General features: G+C 54.7%; 3 protein-coding genes across 3 annotated transcripts; 2 read left to right on the top strand and 1 right to left on the bottom strand.

Annotated features, from left to right (window-relative positions):
- Window positions 1-769: 769 nt before the first annotated feature.
- On the bottom strand, window positions 770-1909 carry W97_01249 (uncharacterized protein; the record flags this gene model as incomplete). The annotated part of the gene is made up of 1 exon (XM_007779157.1): window positions 770-1909. One exon carries the CDS (start codon window positions 1907-1909, stop codon window positions 770-772), a length of 1140 nt encoding a protein of 379 aa, XP_007777347.1.
- A 3674-nt stretch (window positions 1910-5583) lies between these two features.
- W97_01248 (uncharacterized protein) lies at window positions 5584-6364 on the top strand (the record flags this gene model as incomplete). The annotated part of the gene is made up of 2 exons (XM_007779156.1): window positions 5584-6043; window positions 6123-6364. 2 exons carry the CDS (start codon window positions 5584-5586, stop codon window positions 6362-6364), a joined length of 702 nt encoding a protein of 233 aa, XP_007777346.1.
- Window positions 6365-8035: 1671 nt separating this feature from the next.
- Window positions 8036-11136, top strand: W97_01247 (uncharacterized protein; the record flags this gene model as incomplete). The annotated part of the gene is made up of 5 exons (XM_007779155.1): window positions 8036-8157; window positions 8495-8915; window positions 8972-9194; window positions 9242-9273; window positions 9331-11136. 5 exons carry the CDS (start codon window positions 8036-8038, stop codon window positions 11134-11136), a joined length of 2604 nt encoding a protein of 867 aa, XP_007777345.1.
- Between the last annotated feature and the right edge of the window lie 434 nt (window positions 11137-11570).

The raw sequence follows: 11570 nt of genomic DNA, 5'->3' as shown, positions 1-11570 counted from the left end.
TCCGCCGTATTGCGGCAAGGCTCCAGGTGCACAAGAAAGATAACCGGTTAGCTACGGGCGAAACTTAGCACTCTTGATTGGCTTATCCTTATTAGTACAGACATCCTCCCACCAACTGGCAGGACAGGACTCAGTCCCGCACAAGAAAGCGATATCGACAATGACAGTTTCCAGCATCTTCCGACCTGCTGTTCCGTGCTTCCCCGAAGCCACCTATGCGATGAAGTTCCAGCTCTCCTGAAGATCCCAGCGCTCCCCAATCCTTTAAAACCGACGCAATGCAGGATATAAAGCGAGTGTAAAGCAAACGAATGACCGAGCTAGACAGATGTTGAAAGGAGTGGTGTCGACTCGGCCACTATCCTCAACAGAAGCACACAGTTCGTATCCGGTGACGGAGTCCATCTAATATTGCCTGCCCTTCCCTCCCCATCCTAGATGCGGGCATAGCAAAGGAGATTCGTAAGCAGCCAGTCTAACGTATGCACTGGCTGAACAAAGCAGAGCAGTATACGAGCAATCTGCGACGGAAACATGTCGTAACGGAAGGTCCCGGGTAGCGAACAGATTGGGGTTTCCCGGGCCAGAAAATGAAGATAATCGACAACCTGAGATGCCAAAGCCGAAATCTCAGAACTCGAACAGAGCACAGATCTTAGAACAGCGCGGTCGTAATTCGTGACAGGGAGAGTATAGATGGCAAGAAGATATATAAGCAGTCACGGAGCGGAATGATATGAAGGAAAACGGACTGAGCAGCAATCTAGGTTCAGCCGTCATCGTCAGCGTCTTCATCGTCGTCTTCTGGCTCGCTCTCATCTCCACTTGAACTGGGTCGCTGCACTGGCATGGCTTTGCTGTTCTGTTTTGCCTTTTTCGCCGCCGGCGCAGCCATGGCACCAGCTTTTCGCTTCCCTGCGGACCCAGTCTGACCTGCCAACGCTCCCTTCGCAGGCATGTCGGCATTTTCTTTATCCCCACCATCAGCATCGCCAATGCTCTGTCCTTTTGCCATCGCGGCAACCTCGTCGGCAGTCAAGAACCGGCCGCCAGGGCCGCGTGGTCGCCGCATTGCATGATTATGTCGGGATTCGTGGAGGTAAGGTTTACGACCTTTGGACGTAAGCCGAAGTGCCTCTTCGAGCTTCTGCCGCGCCATCCGCCGCTTTAAGATACGATGAAACTGTTTCGCGTTCACATATAACGGAGCTTCTTCGGTGCCTCCAGAAACAATCTCAGGCGACTGCTGGTGCTGCTGGACGGGTGGCGCTTGTGGTGGCAGCTTGAAATCTTGAGGCGGTGCTGAAGGCCTGGGTATGTGATTCATCACCGGCTGCGTATGCTGCATCCCGGGACTTGTGATCTGTTGACTCATCCGTCTTTGAGGTAGCGACTGACTTTGCATCTGAACTTGAGAGGATAGAGGCTGCGCCTGCATCGCGGTCGATACTTGCACTGGTGATCGGGGCGTCGCTCGCGCATCGTTCTGCATTTGCGCTCCTGTAATCCGCGGAGATGCCCTAGGATCTTGTGACAACGTCCCCTGCATGGACTGATCCGGGACCGGATAGTAAGGCTGTCCTGCTGCGGCAGCGGTCGCGATCTGTGCAGGCGACATCCCATAGTGCTGCATGCCGGTGATGGCATAGCTAGGCGGGTAACCCATCTGCTGATGGACCTGATGCGCCGCTGGGTTCGGTGGGCCTTGCTGCGCGTAGGCGTGACCCGAACCCTGCAGTATGGGCGACGCCTGGTTGTGTTGTGAACGCATTTGCGGCTGCTGGGTAGGCGATGTTATCGATGCGCCACCAGGACCGGCATTCTGAGGGGCGGTGGAGTAGGCATTCTGTAGATGTGCCTGCGCGTGCGGGTTGTGAGGGTGCGCTTGCTGATATTGCGCGTACTCCATCATGGATGCGGCCGGTCGGTGGGCGCTTCTTTCGAGATCGGAATGTTTTGAGTGCCCAAGACTTGTAGTACGGGTACCTCAATGCGCCACTACACAGCCCAGGTCTCTGTATCCGTGTCCGGCGCGCTCAGCGAGCCACTTAGGACCTCGATCGACGAGTAAGATTCGGAGCACTTGCTTCGCTGCGGCTATTGGAAGATGTTTGTATTGCGGGATGCAAGCGAGCGGCAACGATCGGAACAATAGGTGCGAGGTGACGGCAACCGTTTGACTAATGGCAGAGAGCTGCAACCTAGTCCGGATGACAGTAAGCAGCCGGTCCAATCGTGGGGGTTCAAGCTAGGGGGAAGGTGATAGCTATGTACTTACGAAACAGACCAGAAGATCTACGCCGGTCACTCGATATGGCGATCCTTTGTCGATATCCTGCTACGTGTAATTTGCAAGAACCTCGATGGACCTCTGCGTCTGATGAGGATGCTCCAGATAACGTGCTTTCCAGGACGTCAGACACTCCTTCGCTGGGCCGGGCTCAGGCTTCAACAAGTCGATGCGCTGTCAATTGGGTGGCCACGCGCTGCAAGTGGCGTAATCAGCCTGCGCAGTTGAAACTCCGCAGAGTCGCGAAGCTGACGATCAGCCTCACGCTGAGTCCTCTGGCCTATTGGTCACTGTTTAGTCCCTCGATCGCGTCGACGCGGTGAGGCGGCGTCTGTGCGTGAGGTGCTCGCCCGAATATAGCTCTAATGTCGCAGCGTCGCGGCTTGGGATAGGCGGAGGGAAGCACTGGTGGAGGCTGCTACCAGTCGGAAGTCGAGGAATCTTTACAATCTGTAACCAGCGACGGGTATTTGTTAGCATGCTCTATTTGAAACTAGAAAGACGTCAATTGGAGAGTGCGGGATGTGGCCATGCGCTGGCCGAGAGTCGATTGGAGAGGTGATGCGTTGGCAATGCAGGTTCGTGCGCGCCCAACGTCGACCATACCGTGTTGACCAGTCTCTACGCACGTCCACGTCGCAATGGCTCTGCCGCTGCCGTCGCAAGGTGACGTTCGACTGCTAGTGCTCCGCCGCCCGAGCTATCTATGCGCGGCTGAGCGGTGGGTTGAGCCTTGAGTTCGGGGTCTGCAACAAGACTCGCGATGCCGTGGCCGCCCGAACTTCAAAAGACAGCCCACTGCCGTCGATAGAAGCCGTGCCCAGGTACCGTTGCCCGCTCGTGCTGCCTGATGAATGCGCTGCAGCACAGTGCATATTGCAAGCACGCGCCGGCTGTACCCGCGCGGTCGGCGACGTCGACGTCAACAGCAGCCAGGCCGCTGGGCGAAGGGCATCGAGTGGATGAGAGGATACACCAAGAGTACTCACCCAACGCGCAAACCGCAGGCGAAGTCAGTCACGGGACTTGGTGGTTGTGGTGAGCAACAAGCAGACGCTGTTCGCTGGTGAAGCCGGCGTGCTGTGTCGACCTGTCTCACTTGAGATGCCCGTTTGGGCGGGCGTGGATGGCGCAGTCGCGTGGAGCGAGGCGGCGGTGCGCGCGCAAGGAGCCCACTTCAAGCCTCGATCGTCGTGCAGGTTGACGATAGGGAAGCTGATAGGTAGCCGTGGTGCAGAGGAAGTGCTGCTGATGATTGGCGGCGGTGGATGCTGCTGGTGATTGGCGAAGGTTGAAGGAAGTAAAGAATTCTGGTTGGGCGGCGGGCGAGCGACTAGGGGAACTGGCTATTGATATGAGCCGGCGATACCAAGGCCGGTCGCGCTGGAGGTTCGGACGCCTCGCTCGGCTTCAGATGGTAATGGGAATCAGACCAAACACAGCAATGCAGGGCCCCCAAGGTTCCTTCGTGCGATCCGTGGTCCAGGCGTGAACACGGGAGGCTGGAACGAGGATGATGGTATTCGTTTTTCGCTTGCTGAGGTGCTGCTGGAGAAGCGGAGTAAAAGATTCGATGATGGCACAACTACGGTGAAGATATTTTTACGGGGGACTGACGTGGCCCAGCTCCGCACCGCTCTTCTGAGGTTAGGTTTTCTTCTCTCGACGGCGGCTGCAGTCGCAATTCCGAGTTCACCTTCGCAAGCAGATACGACATCATTTAACTATCCGGGTGTGTTGCTTCGCATGGCCCAATGTCAAGCGCACTACAGGAAATATCGCACCATCCGGACGATGTGATTCACCAGCTCCAGTCACTTTCTGCCCTGCGCGATTTTCAATTTTCGATTGGCCTACCGCCTGAAATTGTTCTCCCGACCACGGCGGCTTGGAAGTCGCTAACCGCTGCAAGCCACCTCCGCCGCGGCTCGCCTCCGCTTCCCTCCACCTGCACCCACTTCTTTCTGATCGCCTCTCCCCCGGCACTCTCTAGGCGTAAAAAAGCATAGCGCAGCCGTTCTATCGTTCGTTCCGAGTCTGGTTACCTACACATTCCTTGCTATCGTGCTCCGTCGGAGCATTCGCCTTCGCGCCCCCGAACAATTCCATGTTGTTTCGTCGCACGGGATGATGGTAGCCCGAGACACATGTTGCAGTCGCACAGCGCGTAAACCGATGGAACGCTCATCACAGCTTCCAGTACCTGGCGAAGCCGCTTCGAGCTGTTCCCACGCCGTGCGCGGCAGCGATGGTGATGCGAACTGGCCATCCTCGTCAGCAATTGGCCGCTACTCGTGTCTCGTCGCGGCGCCTAACTCTATTTCAAGCCATCCCACGCCGATCCCATGCATCAACTGATCTTTCGATCCTGCATGCAAGGCATTTCCTCCCGCCAAATCCATGAGCGGGATTGGGAACGAGCCCAAGGCGCCTAGCCAGGGAAAGTGAGACTGATCACCAAGCTTATGTGTCTACATAAGGTTCGGACGGTGTATGATCGACGAAGAGGCTGGTTGACTTGCGGCAGGCCTTCCATGCTTCACTCATTACCGGTTCCGGTTCGAGGGAAGACATCATTATCGTGGTGCAAGTGCAATTGCCCCACGCGTGGGACCGACTGCCTCTCTGCTTGAGAGAATATGCCGTCCTGGGAGGTGTCCGCGATAGTGGTTCTGCCGCACCTGGTGACACCTCGAAATTCTTACCCGCAATCTGCGGAATGCAGCAAACTCATGCTTCATGTGAATGCCCGTCGGAAACAAGTTACTCCAAGCGGTTGCGCCCTGAAGTGTGGAACAGCAATTCGGACTTAGGCGAACTTCACAACATTGTACTTGAACGAAGCTTGGCCTTTGTCAACGGCGAGATTCCTGTCCTGGTCCTTGGAGCCGACGAAAGATAAGAATCAAGGTCCGAGTACTTGATAGAGAACGTTCATTTTGAGTCACATGCTCTTCCACAAACCATGAAAACAAGCGTGGCAAACAGAAAGCATATTTTCCAAGATTGGATTCCGTTGCGCGGTACTTTCCCAAACCACCCCTCGAAGGCTCCCAATACCTACTCTGAACGTGCTAAAGGCTTTTCGTACCACCGTGGCTCAAGCGCTGAGGTGGGTATGAATGTGCTATAAACCAGTTCCACTTCGGGCCTAGTCCAAATTCTTGTTCGGAGATCCATCAGCGGAGAAACCTCTTCCGAGCAGCTTCGAACTCCCTGCAACGAAGCAGCATTGGAATCACTTTACGCCCCTAGGTGAAGCCCAGGCGATATCTCCGAATTGCGCGCTCACAATGATCTGCCAGCGCTGTCTATTCCGAGCGACCTTCCGCACACGACCGCAACCTTACCTCCGCGAGACCTCCATCCCGAGCTTCGCACGCGCCCTAACAACTTCACCTATAAACACCGCAAAAGCCATCTCACCCGCGCACACCACAACAGCTGCACCACGGCAAGGCGCGCCAGACTCCCATCAACCTCCCGCAGCAACTTCTACCTCCGCCGCCCAGCCCTTTAGCACACCCCTGACACCCTCGCCCGCTGGGACAGATGTCGCGGCACGAAACCCATCCACGCCTGCGACGGTGCGCTCGTCCGTGCTGGCAGGTACACCGCTCAAGGGATTGAATTTCTTCAAGAATAAAACGGATCCGGTGGCACTAGAGGATTCGGAGTATCCGAGCTGGCTGTGGGGGGTCTTAAAGGAGGTGAAAGGGAAAGAAGGGGGAGAAGCTGAGGGGGATCTCTTCTGTATGTTCCTCGTCTTCCCTCGTTGGTCAGCGATAAACCTTTCCGCATATTGGGCAACTCTGACTTGGCTTTCTTACAGCGAAATCTAAGAAGCAGCGCCGCATAGCTGCGAAGAAACTGCGTAAGCAGGCGCTGTTGGACCCGGGGAGCCTGGCGCCGAAAATCCCGCTATATGAGCAGAGCACAGACCTACCGGCGGGTGACGGGAGTGTTGATGGTGCCATGGTGGCGGGGAAGGCGAGAGAGGACTTGACAAGGGCGATGAGGGTGAAAAGAAGAAGCGCGATTAAGGAAGACAACTTCTTGAGAGCTATGCGATAGTCGCAAGATGATGGGAGTGAGGTCTGGCAAGGAGGTGCGGGGCTCAAAACGGTGCTGCTCCCGTGGTAGTTGGCCTTCCTTGCCATCCTCACTGATTGAGTAGGTGGAAGTCTACATGGTGGGTTCTTTGAGGGTGTAGATATACATAAGCACATGGGATACGGTGCATCAAGCTGTAGGATCTGAGTGATGGCTTGGAACTGCATAAGGGAAAGGCACGACTGTGCGCCCTCCTGGTGGGCCTTGCACTTGGAGCCGGCGTGCTCCGATTGTGTTGTATCACTTCTATATCAAGTGGTGCAGTACACTACTGTTGAAAGATATATAAAGATGTCACGTAATTCCGTCCTGGGAAGCCGCTGAGGTCGCCCTTAAGCTTCGGTCGAACAAACATGCATGGGATTCTCGCTGAGCTAACCGGATTGGCCTTTATTGATGCATTTCCAGAATCGCATGCAGTTGACCGTGAAGTTCTTTAGGTTGACAGCAGCTGAAGCAACGTCAATGACGGAGGAAATCTTAATGCCGAGCCAAGCGGACTTAAGAGGGGATATAGTTAACGTCGCTCCAGGTGTTGAGAGAACAGCAGCCCCCAAAGACTCAGCTTCTGATGACTCACCACTGGTGTACAGCGAAGAGGAAATTGGCAGAACGAGAGATGTCGCAGATACCATGTAGATTGCGCGGCTTGGCGCCTGATGAGGCGGTGTTGATTCCTTCATGCGCGGCAGGGTCACCACCATCCAACCTTCGAGTCGTACATCGTGACAAGGCCTGGACCACAACCAGCGCAACAGTCAACGGCAAGTCTACTGTGGCGATATTGCGCCATCCATAAGACGGGAGTGCGATCTTGCGCAGCGACAAAATTCGAAGAGCTCAAGCAGTCCCGCAGTAAGGTAGCATCCGTCGATCGTCCTTACAAATAGGTACTTTCTGGCTGACTTTCGCTAAGCGCAGTAAACCCATAGTCTGTAGCCTGCGTTCAGAGCATTTCAGCATCATATCCGGCGAAACCTAGACCGCCGACTCACCACTGCAGCGGCCGTAGTGCAAGCGACCAACAGAGTCCGCTCGAGCTTCCAGCGCCCGCTTCCTCGCCGTGTATCTTTATAAACTTGTTTGTAGGCGATAAGGACCACATTCTACAGTGTCGTGAAAGCGCGGACTGAGGCGTGGGTCACAGTATTCGACGTTATCAACGCTGTGCCTCGCCGGGAAGAAAGTCAGAAGAAGGCGGAATCATATCTGCAGGCAGAAACGGGCTGACGTGACCGTGGTGTCTCTTGGCTATTTAAGAACCACTTGCCACTGCACTTGGACTTAAGCCATCCTCCGCACTCTATCTCCGCGCCTCGAACGCCTGTCATACCCGGTCCAGCGTGTCTGAAGGCAGCTCGATAGGCAAGGAGCGGTCGCTGCCAAGCAGGTGCTGAGCTTGCAGGACCTACGTGCAGGCCGGAAACTCTGCTCCTCGTTGCGGTCTAGTCCTGCTCGAAAACGGCTGTGTGGTCCTGGAAGACCTATCGGAGGAACAGCTGGACGAACTCAAGCCCCCCCCTACCAGTGGACTTAGTAACACTCCATCCGGCCGTATTTACGTCCTTCTCTCCGCCCCGCTTACTCCGTTGGACCTTTCATCCATCGAAGTCTTCCTTCCACTATCTCACGATGACGCCTACTCCACCGTCTGCCACGTCGTCGAGCACCGGCCAATCCCCCGATGCGCAGTTCAGAGTTGTCCGTAAGCGCAACCGAGTGCCGCTGTCATGTGCGCCGTGTAGGCATCGCAAGTATGCAAACCGTTTCTTGCTTGTGTACTGATTCCTTATCTGTCCCCTGCCTGATTTGCAGTATCTCCATTCCTTCGTTACTATACCTTGTCAGACTAAGCGCGAGGTCTTCCAGCTTTGTAATCAGCATGTCAGCTCACTCCCGTTCATAGCAGTACGGGATTTTGAAACCATCAAACAACCGCTTTGCATCTATTCCGTCAGAGTACAGCTAGGCCTTCTAAGTCTCGCCATTCGATATGATTGCTACATCCGTCTTGGTTCTACAATGTTTTCGTTCCTGCCGGCTTGTGGTCTTTGTTGAGTTTCATATGGTCTACTAACGGCATTGGCACAGACTCAAGTGTGACAGAGGCCATCCATGCGACAACTGCACCAAAAGAGGCGACGCCTCTTCATGCTCGTATGCTTCGCCGGGCAATCGCAAGAAGTCCCAGGTCAGCCAAAGCTCCTCGAGCTCGCCAGGCGATATGCAAAACCGCATCGATCGGTTAGAAAATTTGGTACTCTCGCTTATGACCAACGGCGCGCAGTCTGCTGGTCCGACCGCCGCGGCCACCGCAGTGGCAGGAAGTTTGAGTGGTAGCTCTGTTGGCGTTCCTCTAGACGTTGATGGCGATGACATGATAAGCGAAGAGAATGAGGGTCTCGACGGCGAGGTCGACAAGGTTACGAAGTCGATAGGTGTCATGAAAGTCATGGATAACAAGGCCCCCATCTTTGCATCCGAAGCGCATTGGTACGCGATTCTCGGAGAGGTAGGCATATGCGCTGCAACGGCTCTCGTTATCTTCTCTCTAACTTTGTGCGTCAGATCACAGAAGTGAAGAATTACTTCAGCGACCACAAGAAACAGTACGACGATCAACTTCGAAGATACCAGGCAGCGCATCCAGACGATGACCGCCCAGGCACGGCATTCCTTTTCGGAGCGAACGCCAAGCCTGATCAAGCGGAAGTCCTGGCTGCTTTCCCTCAGAAGCAAATTGCTGATCGACTCATAACTCGCTACTTCATCACATACGATCCAGCGCTTCGTAAGTCGAAGCGACTAAGTCATACATCTCCTAGCTGACACTCGTAGATATTATCCACGGCCCAACCTTCCAAAAACAGGTCCGTAAACACAGGCAGCAAACATAATGGCAATATGAATACTGACGTGCCATCAAGTACGACAAGCATTGGCTGAACCCTAATGAAACACCGATCATTTGGATTGGCATGGCCTTCGCGATGATGTGCATTGCCCTACAATCCTATCATAGAGCACACGATGAACCTCCTGAATACCATGGCAAGTCGTGGGAACTGTCGGGCGAGTATAGACGTCTCACCGCGCAGTGTTTGATCTTAGCCGACGTCACGCAGCCGATACCTCATCTGCTAGAGACACTGCTCCTACATCTATATGCCGAATATTCACGCAGCTGGGATGCCGAGACTGGTGTACTCCTCAGTGTGGGTATCATCGTCAGACTTGCGCAGAGGATGGGATGCCACAGAGACTCCAAGCATTATCCCAACATCTCGGCTTTCACAGGCGAGATGCGAAGACGTGTTTGGACAGCCATCCGACAAGCAGATCTTCTATTCTCTCAGCAAGCAGGTCTCCCGCCGATGATCCGATCAACCGACACGAATGCCGATTTCCCAGCCAATTTGTACGATGACGAGTTGTTCGAGGAGATGAAAGAACTACCACCATCACGTCCTGTGACCGAGGCTACTCCGGCATCATATATGATCGCCAAAGCTCGTCTGGTCTACATGTTGGGTCGTATCGTCGATGAAGCTCAGACTTTGTCCTGCTCTCATTATGATGAGATATTGAAGCTCGATCAGCAGTTGCGGGAGGTTCAGGCAGCATTACCCTTGCATCTGAAGATGCGGTCAATGCAGGAGTCCTCCCGTGATGACGCGAGCCTGATCATGCAGCGGTATAACCTAGACCTACTGTTCCTAAGAAGTCAATGTGTCTTGCATCGCAAGTTTCTTCCTCAGGGCCGCTACAATCTTCGCCCCTCTTATTCTCGCCGAACGTGTATCGAGGCTTGCATGACCATGCTTCAGCATCAGTCTACGCTTCGGAACGAGTCCCAGCCGGGTGGACGTTTACGCAGCGTCAAGTGGTTCATCTCATCGCTCACCGTACACGATTTCCTTCTGGCCGCGATGACCGTCTGTCTGGAACTCTACCACTCCGCAGAAGCGGAGCGTACCCATCGGTCCGTTCCACCCGAAATCCTAGCATGGACGCAGGATCGACGCGATAGCATGGTGGCGGCGATCGAGACCTCTGTCGTTATCTGGGAAGACCTGCGAGATCACTCTATGGAGGCGTACAAGGCGCATGCTACGCTCAGCTACATGCTTAGCAGGCTCAAGACCCATCAGCAACATCAACAAGCCCAGCAGAAGTTCGGTACGGCCTTCCCAAGGAATGGTATGGCAGAAGACCCAGACGTCGCGCCCGAGCATTCCGCAGCTATGACCCTAGGCATGCTAAGCACCGGCGCGCTGAACCCGCACACGCCAAGCATGTACGACATGAAGCCGCCCTACTCCAACTTCACCCCCGACGTCTCCCAGCCTCTGCAATCTACGGGCTTGACATCACAGTACTCGGATACCCTCGGCACCGGAGAACAATCAGGGGTCACCTCAACCGCTAGCCCCTACTTCTCGACCTTATTCGGCCCGAACCTAGGATTCCAGTCAATGGATCTGCCATCAGCAAACCTCGACTGGGAAGTCTGGGATTCCTACATCCAGGGTACGGCCAATGACCCTACGAACCAGATGTGGGATCTTCCCTCAAATGTGCCGGACGGCCAAATAAATAGCTTTGGCCAGCCGCAGCCGCAGATGTCGCAGCCGGTGCAGCAGCAGCAGCAGTCACCTATGAATCTTCCGTGGGCCAACGCCGGAGGTGTCTTTATGGGCGTGGGTACTCCGCCGAGGAATTCGATGATGTGAACATCATCGCCTTTGGTAGTGTTGCCACCGGTCGCAAACGACTCAATGTGGCGGGCACAGGAAACTTGAAAATTTTCTATCCTTTGCTCAAGTGGATCAGTCAGTCGCTTCTTGGCTTTTGGATAAGCGTGTGGGAAAGGGTGTTGGGGTTGCTGGGCTGGTGCTCGGGAAAATTCTGGCTTTATTGTAAGATAGGGAACATGATGAAATGATACCAAATTGCACGTCGGGCGCAAGACGTGTTTCATACAGGTCTTCCTCGGCTCATACTCTAGATTGAAACAGGCTTGCGGTACCATTAACCTGGCTTGCGACTTTACGATGTCTGTGATTTGCTTGAGACCTAGGCCAGCGCAGCGGTATTGATTCTATGTATGAAGCGATGAGTGGCAGACTGAACAGTGCCACCGTCAGCATCGTAGAGGAAGAAGCCA

The sequence above is a fragment of the Coniosporium apollinis genome (assembly GCF_000281105.1).
Source record: "Coniosporium apollinis CBS 100218 chromosome Unknown supercont1.4, whole genome shotgun sequence".
Classification (NCBI taxonomy): Eukaryota; Fungi; Ascomycota; class Dothideomycetes; genus Coniosporium; species Coniosporium apollinis.
Note: the sequence above shows the minus strand (reverse complement) of the source record. Positions and strands in the feature narration are given on the sequence as shown.